This window comes from Bos taurus, chromosome 7 (genome assembly GCF_002263795.3).
Source record: "Bos taurus isolate L1 Dominette 01449 registration number 42190680 breed Hereford chromosome 7, ARS-UCD2.0, whole genome shotgun sequence".
NCBI classification, from domain to species: domain Eukaryota; kingdom Metazoa; phylum Chordata; class Mammalia; order Artiodactyla; family Bovidae; genus Bos; species Bos taurus.
Genome location: NC_037334.1, coordinates 22,146,738 through 22,163,844, shown reverse-complemented (window position 1 = coordinate 22,163,844; position 17,107 = coordinate 22,146,738). Strand labels below are relative to the sequence as shown.

General features: G+C 56.9%; 2 protein-coding genes across 4 annotated transcripts in view; one reads left to right on the top strand and one right to left on the bottom strand.

Annotated features, from left to right (window-relative positions):
* Positions 1-16,759, bottom strand: part of P4HA2 (prolyl 4-hydroxylase subunit alpha 2) — a 71,002-nt gene extending 54,243 nt beyond the window's left edge. For both annotated transcript variants that reach the window (XM_024993983.2, XM_059888011.1), the window contains exon 1: positions 16,571-16,759. The gene's annotated coding sequence lies outside the window, so the exon portion shown is untranslated. The remainder of the gene's footprint in view (positions 1-16,570) is intronic.
* On the top strand, positions 1,281-15,695 carry PDLIM4 (PDZ and LIM domain 4). Of its 2 annotated transcripts, NM_001034491.2 has the most exon segments (7): positions 1,281-1,420; positions 5,878-6,029; positions 9,560-9,641; positions 14,199-14,380; positions 14,589-14,752; positions 15,136-15,253; positions 15,373-15,695. In NM_001034491.2, coding segments are annotated over 7 exon segments (996 nt in total). In that variant the 5' UTR covers positions 1,281-1,327; the 3' UTR covers positions 15,578-15,695.
* Positions 16,760-17,107: the final 348 nt, after the last annotated feature.

Sequence of the window (17,107 nt, the reverse complement as noted above, 5' to 3'; positions counted from 1 at the left end):
CCACACACACCACTGCCACACACACCACTCATGTTTCTCTGCCACCAGAACAGACAGCAAACAGCACCTCTTCTCCCAGAGAGGCATCCACGTTCCACCTTGAAGAGCACACCCACTTCCTTGGACTACCCTAAGTACGTGCCTCTCAAGTGTCCTCTTCTTGAGGTGTTATAGATCCGACAGATCTGTCTTACCCCATAACCTGTTAGCCTCCCAAGGGCAGCGTTCTTAACAGAAGTTGGACAAGAGGGCACACAGAGTTATCAAGAATGGCTAAATGAGGGGCCTCCTCAGGGTCTGGAACAGCACACAGTGCTTCCCTGATGTAGCCAGGCCGAAGTGTCCATGGTGGCCTAAGAGTGGTCAGTGGGGCCCTTACCAGGCCATAGCTCCTGCAAACGTGGCACCCTGAAGGACAACGGCACCCTTCATGGCACCCTGAAGGACAATGGTTGAGAGAGAAGACCAGGAAGGTCCCAAGTGAAGGGCTGCCCCAGATTCCACTCCGCTCAGGTACTTCACACCCCTGCAATGTGGCACAGCCACAACCCGAGCCACACTAGTTGCTCCTTTCCTAGGTAGGTAGCTTTCCAAAACTCCTTACAAGGGAGGATGGAAAAGGGCCATGAATGCAGAAGAAAGCCCGGGAGGATAGGGCAGCCGGAGAAGGCCTGAGTGTCCTGGGGAAGCAGTGACACTTGTAAGGATAAGACAGGGCACCCAAGAGAGCCTTCCTGACCTCCCCAGACGAGGTCGGGTACTTTTTTGTCCCCCCTCCCATACTCGGCACTGCCCGCTGTCAACCTGAGTCTGTGACACTGGCCCAGGTGTGCTCAGGGGCAGGGCTCCCTCCTCGCAGAGGTGGGGCCCAGAACTGCCTGCCAGGACCCTGAGGAGGTTCGAAGCAGGGCGAGGCCCCATCCCCCATCTGGGCAGCCCCTGCCCCGCATCTTTCCCCGGGCTGGGGCGCCGCCCCTCAGAAGCAACTTCAAAGGACCCGGCTTGAGCTTCCGCAGCCGCAGAGCTGAGGCTCGGGCAGGATCTCGGACGTTGGAGCCTTCAGGGTCCGGGGTCTTGAGAACCTGGTCGGGGTGCCGGGCTGCAGGCGGTCGGGGCTGAGGGGCGGGTCCTCAGAGCCCCCCGAAGTGGGAGGGTCGGGTCAGCCGCGGGGCCAATCCCGGCGCGCAGGGAGCGGGGGCGGGGGCCGGGAGGAGGGGGGGTGAGGGGGCGGGCGGGCCGGGGGCGGGGCGCGGCGTCCAGGCGGCGGCGGGGACGGCGGCGGCTCCTCAGTGTCCGGCTCAAGCTCCGGCTGCGGCTCCGGCTCGCGATGCCCCACTCGGTGACCCTGCGCGGCCCTTCACCCTGGGGCTTCCGCCTGGTGGGCGGCCGGGACTTCAGCGTACCCCTCACCATCTCGCGGGTGAGTCCAGCGACCACAGGGCGGCGGGGTGGTCTTGAATCTTGAGACCCAGCCCTTGAGGTCCACTCGGGACCCGGATCCCCGACGTCCTGGAGGCTCGGAGGCCAAGCGTTGGCCTCGGTGACACACAGGCTGTAGAGGCGGCTTCCAGGCTGGGCAGCGCCGCCCCAACCTCCTCCCCCTTTCCCTGGGCCTGCCTGCCCTGTCCCTCGGAGGACCCCTCCAAAGAGTTCACAAAGCAGCCTCCCTGCTGGCCTCATTTGGGGGGACTCAACCGCAGGCCATGGAAGGACCAAAGTCATAGGCCAGGGATCGGGACTGGTCAACAGAGGCCCAGAAATGCTGCTTACATTTGAACCCCTCCTGAAGATTTGGGGCAAAATGACTGAGAGACCCCCTTCCCTATCAAGGGTCCCTGCCAGCAGAGCTGTGTGACCCCAGAGAGGTCTGGGGTTCTCTCTGAAACTGAAGAAAGAAAGATCCAGCCAGTTCCCCTCTCTGGTTTTGGTCAGTCTCTCATTCATGACCTCAGTTGTCCTAAGGGGAAGTGACCAGGAATTTTTGGCTTCCAGGGGAAGGGGAAGCCTGTCTGTGCAGTTGTGAGACCCCTTCCCCACAAGACTCACAAGGCCAGGGGTCAGGATAACCTCAGCCCAGTTCCTCAAGTTTCCGTGGCCATGCACTGCCCCAGGCTTAGGACAGCGGAGGAAGAGGAGGGGGCACAGCCCTGGGTGGTGGGTAATCCAAGGGGAACAGGGGAGCAGAGGGGAGGACTCGGGCCCTGTTAGGGGGCACCCAAACTGGGAAAGACGGGATTCTGGCCCAGCCTTGGGGTCCTGTATTTGAAGGGCCAGAAGACCCAGACTCTGCCCTTGGAGTCCCAGTGTAGGGGACCAAGAAGACAGAACCCTGCCCTTGGAGGCTCCCAGTACGAAGGGAAGAAAGGCAGGGACCTGGGGCCATCCCCTGACCCCACACAGGCTACTTCGGCCTTCGAGACCCTGTGTCACGGGAACTGAGAACACCTTCCCCCACCCTTCCGCCACTTGGGGGCTGGACCAAGCTGGCTGGGCTTTCCGAGATGTCTTTCTAGTTCTTGGGAGGGGTTGGGCACCTGGTGGAGCATGGCATCATGGAATACTGTTTCTGGGGGCCAGGGTGACAGGCAGGCCCAGCTGTCCTGGGAGGATTCCTACATCTGCCCTCACCCCACGGCCACTAGGTCTCTGGGCCTGAGTGAGGTGGGCCTTCAGCGCATCCGGGAGCCTTTCATCTCCCACTTTCCTGAGAGAGCCCTCCGGGGTGTGGGTGTGTGTGTGTGTGAGGGGGCGGGAACACATCTGTGTCTGCCTGTGAACGTCATGCTGTGTGTCCACCCACCGAGGCAGGCTCGTGGGGGCGCTAGGCAGGCCAGCCGGCCAGGCACCCTGGGTGTGAGGCCGCTGACAGGCTCAGCGGCAGCGGCTGACGGCCGCAGGCGGCAGGGAGCAGAGACATCTGTTGCCCACGCGGCTGCCTGCCCGCTGAGGAAAGGCCTCCACACGTCACAGCGGCAGCAGCAGCGGCCTTGTTTGGAGGCGATCAGGATGCAGGCCGCTGGCAGGCAGACAGGCTGAAAAGAGTTTGCCGGGAAGAACCCCTTCTTTGTCCCCCAAAGTCACACAGCAGCAGCTCAGGCCTGAGGAGCCAGGATGGCTAAGCCTGGATTTGGGTGGGATCTGGGGAGATTTACAGGACTGAGGAGGCACAGGCCACGGCTTGCCCAGCAGGTACCTCAAGGGTAATTCTACAGACACTGATGATATGTGGGAGTGTCCTCACCAGGGGGGTTCAAAACCCAACCCCTCCCATGCTCATGGGGCTTCCCCCACCCAATGGAGGCAGCCACACTCAGACAGAGAGGAGGCTGGCTGTCTGGCAGAGCCGGGACTATGCAACCTCAGCCCACAAAGCCTCGGGGAGCCCCCCCAAAAAAAACACTGTCCAGGGCTCCTTCCTTGCAAACTATAGTGACTGCTGCCTTGGCATCCTAATGGGTGTTGCTACTACCAGGTCCCTAGATGCCCCAAACAAATACCACCAACTGTATGCCCAACTCCCTGGAGGGGCTTTTTGCCTCTAGACCACGTAGAGTGACACAGGGGCTTAAAAAGTAGCTGCTATAGGTGAGGCCACTGGTTCATGCCCCAGTCTCCCAGTTGACCTCCCTGCTCCTCTGTCTCTTCCCTTTATCTGTCTATCCTGCATTCAGCATCCAGAAAAATCGGCCTGCATTCAACTCTGTCCTGTGATTTCCCTGTTTAGAATCCTCCCTTTTCCCCAACTGCCCGGGAGAGATGCCAGCTTCTCTCCTGGGCCTACAAGGCCCGCAGGTCTGGTTCCTGTGTTTTTTCTGATTTCGTTTCTTCCATTCTCTGCTCACCAATGATATTTTGGCCACAGAAGCCTGCGTTTACTCTCACTCCAAGATGAGCCATTATACTTGCTGATCCTTCTACTCAGAACACCTCTCTGTTTTGTAGAAATGCACACTGTGGTTAAGAGCAAAGGATTTGGAATCGGTTGGCCTGGGTTGAAATCCTAACTATGCCGGTTATCAGCTGAGTGTCCTGCGCTTCTCTGGGCTTTGGTTTCCTCATCTAGGAAATAGGCTTGCCTTGAGGACTAGTGAAACAATGCATGTAAAGGCAATTGGGAGAGTCACGGTTTCCTGGCCTTGCGCCCTCTCTGACCAGAACTCCCAAGCTAGCAGCGCTGGCAGAGCCCCAGCCACCCCTGCTTTCGAGAACTTCCTCCACCCACAGGGGCCTGAATGCACCCCTTGTACTGGCTGAGTCATCCTGCCACTAGCCACCCCCTGAGGAAGAAGACTCCTCTCCAAAATGGGGAATGGGGCAAAGTACCCCATACCCCAAACCTCTTTCTTCATCTGTAAATAAGGATGAGAACAGCCTCTGTCTCATTAGGTGGTTGAGAGGTTGCCATGAGCTAGTTATGGCTAAAGCACTGAGCCCAGGCCATGCCACAGAGCAGGTATCCATGAAGGAGAGGGGCCTGGCAGGGCCTTGATGGGGGAGGGTGGGATGGTGCCAAGCAGGTGCCTCCTCTGGGAAGACAGACTTCTCTTGGTGCCAGTGTCCAACAAGGGAATATTAATGGTGGCTGAGGGTATCATGCTCTAGAAGAATACTCCTTGGGGCAGCCTATTTCAGGGCAGGTCAACTTGGCAATGCCCACACCAGAACTCCAGCCAAGGAGCTGCCAGCACCTCAGCTTTGTCTACTCACTACAGAGAACTGGCTAAGCGGAGCCTGGCCAGGCTTCCAGGAGCTCCCGCCCAATAGGAACAGTGTCACTGACAGCTCTTGAGCCATAGCTTGACACTAGCAAAGAGGCTGGGAAGAATGAGGGTTCCTAAAATCTCTCTCCTTAGGCTGTGCAGGGACCAGAAACAGGGTAAAGGACGTCCTATTGCCTGAATTCCCCCCAGGCTGCTTACTCAGGCATCCCATGAGTCTATCCCCAGCCTCATGTGACTCATGTCAAGGGATCAGCATTGAAGGAGGCTCCAGTGTGGACGCTGCTGACCCTCTGGGGTCCACAGTGGCACCAGGGTGGCCTCAGTGCCTGTCCTCCAGAGGAAAGGGAGCTGTGATCCAGGAATGCAGGTTGGCAGCTGGAAGTAGATGGCCCCCAACTTGCCTGGGGAGGTGACAACACAGAATGAGGTGCTAACACTGTTAGGGGAGCTAAGTGGTAAAGGGGACACACAGGGTACAGTGGGGCCCCAGATGAGAGGCTCCAAGGGGAAATGCCTCTGTGGAGAGCCTAAGACCTGAAGGATGACGCGGTAACTAGGGTTTAGGGGCTCAGAGGAGTGTGTTCCGGGTAGAGGTAACAGCATCTGCAGAAGTGTGGCGGTAAGAGAGAGCTCTCTGCTGCCTGTGAGTAATTCACGTGGTCTGGATAGGGTATGGGTAGGTGGAGGTAAATATGGAGGGATGGGGATGAGAAGAAACAAGGTCACTAAGGGTTTGAGTGTCAGGTCAAGGGACTTACTATGTGGTCTGGCTGGATGGGGCAATGTAGGCTATGTGTCCATGTTTTGTATTAACTATCTATTTGAGAGCACATATCCCTGCGTGTCCCCTGCATGTCCATGGGCATATATGCAGGCTGCAAGAGTGACATCATACTTGTTCCAGCCCAGAGGAGTCTCCTGTCTTATGCCATCATATCCTACCAGACCTCCATGAGCTGGAGTTGGGGCCTTTAGCGCAGAGGCTCCAGCCAGGCCATGTGGGAACTCAGTCAGTCTTATGGTATGCCCACCCACAGGTCACACTGGCAGAAGGGCCATACTGGCATGGTTCTGGGGTTGGCAGGGGTCTGCAGCAGAGCCTGCAGCAAGGCCATGTAATGACCAATGCCCAGCCATCTGGCTTGTCCATCCACAGGTCCATGCTGGTAGCAAGGCTGCCCTGGCTGCCCTGTGCCCTGGAGACCTGATCCAGGCCATCAATGGTGAGAGTACAGAGCTCATGACACACCTGGAAGCTCAGAACCGCATCAAGGGCTGCCGTGACCACCTCACGCTGTCTGTGAGCAGGTACGCACAGGGCAGACTGAGCCAGAACGGTGGGGGTGAGTTAGGGGAGGGTGCATTCTGGGTCACCAGCACCCTGGGTGAGCAGGGCCTCACACAGCCTTTCTGCTTCTGTTCCCTGGCACCCCAGGCCTGAGGAGCAGCGCTCTCACAGGGGGTTGCAGGCACTGTTTAGAGATGTGGGTGGCCTAAGAAAGGAGGAAGCCCCCATTTAATCTATTGCTGGAACTATGTTGGGGTCTTATGGCAGGGAGTAGACAACCCCAAATCAGGGCTGAAATAAGACCTGGGGTAGCCTCACGCTGGAGGTGTCGGTGGAGTTGATATCTGTCCTTTCCCCACCCATGAGTGACCAGCTTGATGAGCAGTTCAAAAAATTTTATCGACCAACACCTTGTTTAACCATCAAACTGATTTGATACAGTAAAATCTAATATAGGCTCCACTTTACATGTGAGACAACTGAGATTCAGAAAGTTTGGAGGGTGCTTCAAGTCACACAGTGGAACAATGGGGAAGCACGATCTGACTGACCTCAGGGCTCTCTCACTCTCACCAAAGACGCCACTCCCTCTGCTTGACTGCTGACCTGTCAAGCCTTGCTGAGGCTGATGGCAGTTGGCTGGGTCCTGCCTCAGCGGGATCTCCCTCCCCCTGTCTTCCCTGGATCCAGAGAAGTCAGACGTAATTACTCAGCTCTGCCACGTTCCTTGTTAACAGGGACTTTCCACGACCCCCTGTGGATGTATGTAGGCGAATCCTCCCCAAACCACAACGTGGCCAACCAGGCCTTAGAGCCGGTGGGGCAGAGGGTAATCCATTGGCTCAGAGCCATTAAACATGGTGGGAAGGCTTCTGAAGTAGCCCCATTTGAGTCTGGCTCTGCTCTGGGCTGAAGTCAGGACCTCTGACTCTTCTCCGGGCTGAGTGGGTCCAACTGCAAGTCCAGGGCCTGGTACACTCCACCTGGCTCGCAGTGAGGAGGCCCTGGCCCAGGAGTTCAGCAGAGCTGGCCCTCTTCCAGACTCTGAGGGCTCTTAGGTACACGAGATGACCTCCATGAGCCTGCATTTCCTTCTCCATAAAGCACGATCACATTCATCACCCTCTCTGAGACAGGGGTACAGGCTGGCTGGGGGAAACATCAGCACTGCTCTGCCCACGAGCCACCCAACTTGGCTGGGTTCCTGGGCCCTGACTCACCTCTGGCCTTGACTCTGCTTGGCTGTATAAAGGAAGCCCTGGTAGTAGTGGGGTGAGGGGCAGGGAAGGCTCACAGGGGGCCTGATTCAGGAGGTCCACAGAGGGAATAATGTTCAGGGGAGGGTGGCAGGATGGGGGCAGGGTGGAGGTCCCCCTTCCTTCCTTCCTTCCCTGGTCATTTGTTCCGAGCCAGGCATGGATGGAGCCAGGGGTCCCCTGACCTGTTCCACTCTGGGTGTTTCAGCTCCTAGATGCTGCTGGACATGGAGCCAGGGAGAGCACATTGTCTCCTATCACAGATTCTGGGCTCCAGCCCCAGCTCTGCACTTGAGAACTGTTCTATTCTCCAGCTGGTGACTTAGTATCAGAGCCCTTAGCTTCCTCAACTTCAAACGGAGGATCTGGGATTGAGTGATCATGACATACAAGGTCTGCTCAGTCAGGATGAAAAGCTGGGGTCCTTTCCCGCAGCCCCCTATCCCTAATTCTCACGCATGCAGATTCTGGGGGATCAAGACAAGGACCACCTTGACTTTCCGGGCCAGCATCTCTTGTCCTGGGGACTTTCTCACCTACAAGGCCCCTGATCCTGCTCTGTCCTGCCTGTTGTGCCAGCACTTATGCCTGAGGCCCCAACATGGGCCTGGCGAACTGGCTGGAGGGAGCTTCTGTGTGGAGCTCTGCCCAGGCCATCCTCCCTACCTACTCTCTTGTGTACAGAGAGCTCTAATCCTCCACAGACTAATTCCAGTTCATCACAGGATGAAAAGTAAAGTAAAGGCCCAACTTCCCTGCTGTGCTTACTTTGTCTGGAACTCAGTCAGATATCCAGCAGTCCAAGCTAACCCACAGTGTCTGGGTACGTTCTGTAGGTTCAGGACCTTCCTGGCATCAGCTCCAACCCCAGGGCCTCTGGTCAGATCCCTGTCACCTATTACATGTGACACAAGATGGATTTGCACAGCCCACCCTTTGGGGTACTTAAAGATGGTAGATAGAGCTACCTGCCCAGCCTAAAGTATGGAGATCTGGGGGTGGAATTTGACATACAAATAAGCCTTTCATTCCAATCTGATGCCTTGGGCTACTCTCTTGGCTCTGGGTACTTTGTACCCTCTGATCCTTAGACCTCAAGTTTGTACCTCTCTTCTGGGCAGGACTTCAAGGAAGTATAAGGCCAAAGAGCCACACTAGATGTCCTAGGTTTATCCCGACAGAGTTCTGAGTATGCCCAGGCCATAGTTAGAGCTGTGAGCTAGGGCAGTAACGGGAGCATGGCTGAGGGTGCTGGAGCCAGATGCCAGTGGGGGTGGGACAGCAGAGCCTTGATGCCACAGGCCTCTGAAAAGCTGTGGAGGAGAGAGGTAGCCTGCAGGGGACCAAGGAATGGGCAGTGGTGGGCAAGAGCAGAGGGACTGTGGACTACAGGTGTGGTCAGATCGTTAAAATCCTCTTCTGAGTGGAGGGAGAGGGGCAGGGTTGAGCTGCTAGCCCAGTGGTGAGACCCCTGAGAAGTCCCAGGAGGCCCTGTGGGGTGGTGTTGGGACATTATTCCCCTTCCATGTAACCAGCCTCACTCACATTCACCTGCCAGTCCAGGGTCCACACACCCTCCTGGCCTGCCTTCTCACAGGACTAGTTGGTGGCAGGACTGGGCCCCAGGCTTGTAGCCTCTCGGCCCCGCCTGCCCCACTGATGGCAGGTTTATGATGTTTTTCTCCCTCCTGAGTGGTGTTTGGCTTTTGGTTTCTATGGCGAAGCAGGAATTTCCTAATGGCCTGTTTCCCATCTGGGCTGGGCAGACATTGGTGATGACTCTGCCGGCGGCTACAGGAGGGGAGGTGCACCCCACAGAGCCTCCATCTCACCTCCCCCCACAGTCCCCCGGTGCCTGACCCGCAGGCCTGGGCAGAGCTGTGGATGGAAGAGAATGAGCGGTGGGCTCCCAGCTGATCAGTGTGTGAGGCCTGGCTTGCCCCACCCCGCCATGAGCTTGGCCCTCTTTGTGTGGAGCTTCCGTAAGCGACAGAGAGGGTGGAAAAGTGGGGAAGCTGCAGGGCTTCCCTCCTAGGAACCAGACCAGAGTGGGAAGGAGCAGCTGGTGGAGAAGGGACACACAGCCTACCCCAGAATCCTGAGCTGTGTCTCCTTGCCATAACGGCTGCCATTCTGGTGCAGGGGAAAGTGCTGGGGTGGTATCCTTACCCATGCAGAGTAACAAGCCTGGTCCAGGGTGGCCCTGGGCCCAGACCCCAACCCTTCTTGGTCCGCGTCCCAGGCATGGTGGGCTAATAAGCAGAGATTTGTGACCATCCTAATTTCTGCCACAGGCCTGAAGGCAGGAGCTGGCCCAGTACCCCAGAGGACAACAAGGCTCAGGCACACAGGATCCACATCGACTCCGAGGCCCAGGTTTGTACATATTCCACTTGGCTGGCCTGGCTCAGAGCAAGCCCGGGGCAGAGAGGCTGGGCCTCACCCACAGCTGTAACTGCGGATGTCCTCACCGTAGTTCTCAGGTGCCCACGCCAGAGACTGAAGCAGAAGGCTTCTCTGAGCCCTGTCAATGCCCCTTCAGGTGCTCCCCAGGTGATGAGTATCTGCAGTGGGCTCTGCCGGTACCCCAGGCAGTCCTGGATTCTGAGATAATAGTGCCCGTGATGGGCAGAGACTGGGCCAGGCTTTGGCTCAGGGCTACCACCTACCCAGCTGGGTTTCACTCTGTTGCCCAGTGACGCCAGATCAGGAGGAAGTCACCAGGCTTGGGGGCAGGGTGGGGGACAACCACAGGCTGTGGAGTGACCACAGGCTATGGGGTACTCTTCTGTCTCATCCTAACCTTGGGCACCTACCTGGCCAGAGCCAACCTTAGAATATAAGGCACTGCCCTGCCTATCCAAGACTGAAGTTTTCTCCTGGCCATTCTGCAGTTGCAGCTAGCAGACCTCATGCTGCAGGCCTGTCTGCTCAGTTACCTTTCTGTGTATGACGAGAGTCACAGCTATGGTGCTGTCCTCAAGGAGTGTAAGGTGGGGCCAGGCTGCTTTAGGGCCTCATTTTGCCATGGGCCTGAGGAGTAGCCCAGGTGGCAAGGCTGAGGTATCCAGAGTGGACTTGACATCGCTAGGGCCACAGAGTTTAAACAAGGTGGAGACTCGACTGGTCTGTGATGGATCCAGAACTTGGGACCTAGCATGTGGGACTATCTGTCTCTCCATGGCGGCTTTGCTGTATGTACCAGAGGGAAGGGTGTGGCCTCGCCCTCACCATCTATCCCAGTCCCCATCTTTCTCTGATGTTTGTTCCCAATCTTGCTTTTACTGGCATCCCTGAGGCGAGATATATACCATATGCAGGAAGTGCCCATTCTGGAAGGGGAGAAGCACCTAACAGTTCCGGGATGGCAGAAGCCAGGGGTCGAAGGAGTCCAGAGAGGTATAAAACTCAATCAAGGGATCAGAGAGGACTGGAGGAGGTCATCCAAGCCATGACCTGAGGGTCTGGGAAGAATAAGGCAAGCAAAAGGGCTTGGAGAGAAGTGTGCCACATACAAAGTGAAGCACATACAGAGGCTCAGAGGTGAGATTGTGCACCAGAGGTTCAGAGAAAAGTCCCAGGGGTGGCTGGGGGCAAAGGGGAGGGCTGAGGGCTCTCAGTTTCCTCTGCCCCGGACCTCAGCTGTTCTTGCAGAGATCTGTGGCCACACCCGCGTCTCAGGAGCTTGCACCTGGTAGTCCCATGGACCCATGGGGACAAGGGGTGGGAGACACAGACAAGTCAGCCAGGCCTGATGTGGGGCTGAACAATGGGGACAGCGTGGTGCAGGCCCCCAGCTCATGTGTGAGCCCGGCACTCACGTGTAAGTGCCAGGCTTTGCAATGTGAAGCTCAGGTCTGCTGAGTCCTCAGGGAGAGGCTCTGGGCCAGGGGGGCTGGGGTCTGGAGGGCAGTTGCCCCTGCCCCCACACTTCCCCTCACTGACCTCCTCAAGGGCCAGGCTGCTGTTGGCTGAGGCTGGAAGCAGAGGGATTTTCCAGGAGCAGCAGGGCAACCCCTTAGCTGCTGCCCCCATTTTGTACTTAAAAGGTCATGAGCTCTGTGGGTGGCGACAGAAACATCCCCACCCAGCCCCTGCCCGGTCGTGTCCTCAGTAACACAGACACAGGGCCCATTGTCCCCAGACTGCTCCCACCCTCTGCCTGCAGGGGGGACGGGGGTGGGCCCAGCTGGAGCCATCACAGGAGGGGAAAACCACAGCTGGCCCTCAGACCAGCACAAGGTACCCTGGCACTCACCAACTGGGGTTTCAGGCCCTCCTTCCATATAGGGTCATAGAAGACTTCTCTCAGGCCTCACATGGGAACACAGCCCAGAGTGAAGGAAGGATGGTGATCAGGAAAGGTTTCCCAGACAGGGTGGCATTTGAGCTGAGAACCAGGTGATGGTTTAAGGCAAGCCAGGTGCAGCAGGCAGTGCAGGACTCAGCCTGTCCTCTCCAGACAAGCAGAGAGCCGAAGCTCAGCCTCTGGGAGGTACCACCCGCTCACATGGATTTAGTGCTCACCTCTGTCCCAGTTGGGTGTCCCAGATTCTGACCACAGGCACGTGGGAGCTGATGAGCAAGCCCATGGTTACCCCCATGCTGTGGAGTGACACATCGAGGCTTCAACAACTAAATCAGCAGCTGGCAGGGACTCCGGCCCCGACAGCACACGGGCACATCATGGAAAGGGGAAGTTCAGGAGTTGGGGCTCAGGAATGCTCATGAAAGCCATTCATCCAATGATGGATGCATGCCAGGCACTACGCTCAGCGCTTTATATGCAAAGGTCTCATTTTATACCCACCAGGAACTTATGATATAGAAACCATCGTGCTCCCCTTTCACAGGTGAGGAAACTCAGGTTCACAGAGGTAATATAACTGGCTCAGTGAGTGAGTGAGAAAGTTGGGACTCAAACCAACACTGAGGTCATCACGTGTGTCTTAACCGCTGAGAGGCTGCTGCATGGGTGGCCATGGGAGGGGCAGGGGCTCTGATGACCCTGCAGTAAACCCCCACACCCTGCTGGGCAGGGGTAAGTGGAGGGCCTTCTTCCTCTAGGTCCTTCCAGCCCTGCATCCTGTTGAAGCCTCCTTTGTATGGGGCCCAGCCCTGCCCCCACAGTCCATGGCCCATCTGGTCCCCATTAGAAGCCAAGCCAGCCCCGGCCTGCCTGCCCTGCAGACACACGTGGGAGAGTGCTCAGGTTTCTCAGGGGCTTTTCTTGGACCCAGTGGGGTAAAGGTTTTTCTGCTGCTGTTGCCTCATTGATGGGGGCCCACCTGGGCAGCAAGAGACCCTCTCCTTTGTCTTTTAGGGTGGGAGAAGCTGGGACTCCAACCCTACCCAGTCATTCAGCTGCTAGTTCACCCATTCCTCATGCTCCTGCCCAGCTCAGAGCCTATAGAAAGCAGCAGCTTGGGCAAAGCCCTGCAGGCTCAACTGTGCCCCAGCTGGAGGCTGCCCGAGTCCTAGGCTTGCTCTTTCCCCCGGTGGTAGGCCACCTCTTCTCCCACCTGACAGCCCTGTTCACACTGTAGAGTGGAGGGACAATTTATATGTCTCCTCCCAGACTGAGGCTGAGGACACCTTCACAGCCTGGGCTCTTGGGCCCTACCCTAAAGTCAGGGTGCTCTGGCCACCAACTGTGTCCCTGTCAATGGATAGGGACATGGTCATCCCCAGCATGACCAGCTCTGGCTCCAAGTACACATAACTCTGTGTGATTAGGTGTATGTAGGTGGACTGGCTGATCCATGTATGTTGCCTTCCTGCATGGGTATGTCTCTAAAGGTATTGTGAGAGTGTGCATGCCTGTTGTCATACTGCTGAGGACAGGCCTGTGTGCCTACAAACTAGAGGCAACACAGCCCTGAGCACTGCAGGGACAAAGGTCCCCAGTCCCCATTCAGACCTGCACCTGCAAAGAAACTTCCCTCTTCTCTTGGGTTGAGGAGGCATATTCAGGGCATCCCTCCCCTAGATGACTCTGTCATGGGCATCAGGCTGGCTGTAGGGTCGTGGGATGGGGAGCTTTGAGCCCTGGCCTGCTTTCTGCCCCTCATCTGCTCTATCTATGGAAGGCCACCCATTTTTTGCCTGGGAAGCAGGAAGTGGGGGTGAAAATACAGGCCTAGAGGAGGCTGACCTCACAATGGTACCTTTTCTTAAAGAAAAAAAAATTTATTTATTTGGCTGCACTGGGTCTTAACTGCAGCATGAGGGATCTTTGAGCTTTGTTATCATTGCTTGCTGGATTTTTAGTTGTAGCAATCAAACCCTTGGTTGTGGTATGTGGGGTAACGTTCCCTGACCAGGGATCAAATCTGGGCCCCCTGCATTGGGACCCCAGAGTCTTAGCCACTGGACCACCAGGGAAGTACCACAATGGTACCTTTAAACCTCCTGCTCCTGCCGAAGGGTCCTGGGACACAATGATCGATGACCCTTCCTGGCTGTAGAACGGGAGTTCCTGTTTTGCATTCCCAGCCATGGGCCCATCTAGTACCCAGCGCGGTTCTGACAGGTAAAAAATACCTGGCACCAGGACCACCTTCGCAAGGAAGCCACACACTGTGCAACAGACACGCTGGCCTTAAAAGGCTTCTTGGGATGGTCCTGCCCAAACACCACCCACATGGGCACTGGGAGTCAGAACCACCACAGGGCTCATGAGCCAAGGTTGAGTCTCAAGGATTCAGGGCTTTTGTGTCTGACTTTCCATAAGCATTTCTCATTTCTTCAGGGGTTGAACCAGGCCCAAGGCTCAGCCTTTCCTCCACAAACCTGTTCCCTGACTAGACACCATAGCCCAGAGATGCCTGAGCAAGAGTAGCCAGCCAACACCCAAGAAGGCTTGGCATAGCTGGGCATAGGTGGGTGTACCACAGAGGGTCTCCCAGTGCCTCCGTTTTCTCTCTCTCCTAGGATGGCAGTCCACTGACAAGCAGGCGGCCCTCAGCCACCGGCCTTGGGCCAGAAGACGGCAGGCCAGGCTTGGGATCTCCTTACGGGCAGTCACCTCGCCTCCCAGTCCCTCACAATGGCAGCAACAGTGAGGCTACTTTACTGGCCCAGATGGGTGCCCTGCACGTGTCTCCACCCCACAGGTAGTACAGAGGCAGGACTTTTGATGCCCTACCCAGTTCCCATCTTAATTCCTGATCCCTCAAAATCTCACACCAGGTCCCATCTTGACCCTTAACCTTGGGTCTCAGCTGGTTGCATTCTGACTCATGAAACCTCACCAGAACCCTGAACTGGCAGGGGGAAGGCTAATACTGCAACCCTGTCCCTTCGTGTATCTCTTTCGTCCAGCACTGACCCAGCCAGAGGCCTTCCGAGAAGTCGCGACTGCGGAGTCGACCTGGGCTCAGAGGTGTACAGGATGCTTCGGGAGCCAGCCGAGCCTGCAGCTGCGGAGCCCAAGCAGTCAGGCTCCTTCCGCTATTTGCAGGGCATGCTGGAGGCGGGCGAGGGCGGTAGGACTCTTTTCTTTACCCCACCTGCCTTCCCACTCCTTGAAGTAGCAAACTCCACCCTCCGAACCTGTCCCATCCGGGCTTTCGCGACCCAACATCTTGCTTCCCAGCCATTAGCCCCTCCCACGTGTCCCGCCTGACTTAGCGACTGAACAACAACACGTGTTCTCTGCGCCTCCTCACACCCCTCGCTGCACCGGGGCTTTCTGATTACCACTCCACTTGTATCGCAGCTCCTCCTTTCACGCCCTTCTAACCCCCTCCCCAATCTCTGTGCGGGTGGCTCCGGAAGTAGGGCGCAGCCCCGCACTCCACAGAAGTGAAGTTTCCCGCTTTTTCTGACCTCCGCAATGGGCTCTTGCAAATCGCTCTCTGTCTTTCAGGGGAACGGCCCGGGCCTGGCGGTCCTCGGAACCTCAAGCCCACGGCCAGCAAGCTAGGCGCTCCGCTGAGTGGCCTGCAGGGGCTGCCCGAATGCACGCGCTGCGGCCACGGCATCGTGTGAGTACCTCCCCTGCCTTCCCCACCTGCCCCCAGGGTCCTCCGTCGGAGGCCCTGAGTAAGGCCGTGCTTTACGGAGCTGTCAGCCCCTGACGCCGTCCTCTCCGATCACCCACTAGGGGCACTATCGTCAAGGCGCGGGACAAACTCTACCACCCCGAGTGCTTCATGTGCAGCGACTGCGGCCTGAACCTCAAACAGCGCGGTTACTTCTTTCTGGACGAGCGGCTCTACTGCGAGAGCCACGCCAAGGCGCGCGTCAAGCCTCCCGAGGGCTACGACGTGGTGGCGGTGTACCCTAATGCCAAGGTGGAACTCGTCTGAGCCGCTCCCAGAACGTCGCATTCCCGCCTCTGCTGCTTTTAACGTCCCCGCGCGGTCCGTGTAAATATGTGTTTGCGCCCTGGCTCTCTAATAAACTTCCTCCGCTGCGCCTGCGCTGTATCGGTGCCCTGGCCTGCCTCCTTCCAACACAGGCTCTGGCTCCAGAGTGCTGCACTGGTTCAGATGCCAAGCATTTTCTCAGGCACTAGGTATAACGGTGAGCAAGATATATACTGTGCTGTCTGGTTCAGATGGTAGAGAATCTGCCTGCAATGCAGGAGACGTGGGTTCGATCCCTGGGTTGGAAAGATCCCCTGGAGAAGGAAATGGCAACCCACTCCAGTACAGTTGCCTGGAGAATCCCATGGACAGAGGAGGCTGGCGGGCTGCAGTCCATGGGGTAGCAAAGAGTCGGACGTCACTAAGCACCTTAGTATACCTGTCCTTATGGAAGCCACAGCCTGGGTGGATGGCAGACGTGAATCATAGGCGCAAGTCTATTAATAGGGAGGGGAGGTCTGAGGTGCTTAGTAAGGGGACATCACTCCAAAAAGGTTTGATCTGGATGGAGTCAAGGAAGGTGTCAGCTGGGAACTAAGGGATGAGGGAGGGAAGAGCTCTTCAGGGTGAGGAACTGTGTGTGCAAAGGAATGTTAAAAGCGAGCACAGGCAGGAAAAGCCCCGTGTGGGCACCACCAGGAGCGCGGGCGGCCCCTAGCAGCCGCAGAAGGGACTACACCGCGGGGATATGCCGGGAGATCACCGGTTTGGCTGCGGGCGGTATCTGCCTCCCGGCCAGCTCAGCATTCTCTCTTCCGGGTCTGCCCCCCACCCCCGCGCCACCACCTCCCGGCCCCGTCGCTGTATTAGTTCCTTTCCTTCTCCTTCCCCCGCCCCTCTGCCCACCAGAGGGCGCGCGGAGTGAGTGAGTGAGTGAAGAAGCGTGTGCGTTTGTGTGTATGAGAGAGGAAAATTTTAGAAAAGAACACTCGCCTCCAAAGTCGAGAGAAAACGCCACTCTTCCTCGGAGGCCCGGCGGTGACAGCGTGGTAGGGCGGCCCTGAGCCTTTCCCTGCTCCGTTGCACAGTCCGGTACAGACTCGAACTTTTAAAAAATATGAGTGGTAGCAGAGTTGATGAATCCTGGCTATTCACACACGATGATGACGCGTCCTGGACTCCGGGTCACGTGGGTTAGCCCTCTTGTTAAGTTACTCAGGACAGGAAGCAGCGTTGTTTATTTAGTGAGCCCCGAGTAGTGTACGTTTGTGCTGTTTTTAATTTTGTACTATCACAAACCAACCACAAAAGACTGCTATCAGTTCACACTCTCACCATCAGCATACGACAGTACTCATTTCCTCATGCTCCTGCCAACTCGGGGTATTACCAGGTTTTTGTTTTTATTTTTGCCAATCTGATAATAAAATGAGATATGTAGTTGCTTTAATTTGCATTTTTCTGATTACCCCTGGTGGCTCAGATGGTAAAGCCTCTGTCCACAATGCGGGAGACCTGGGTTGGATCCCT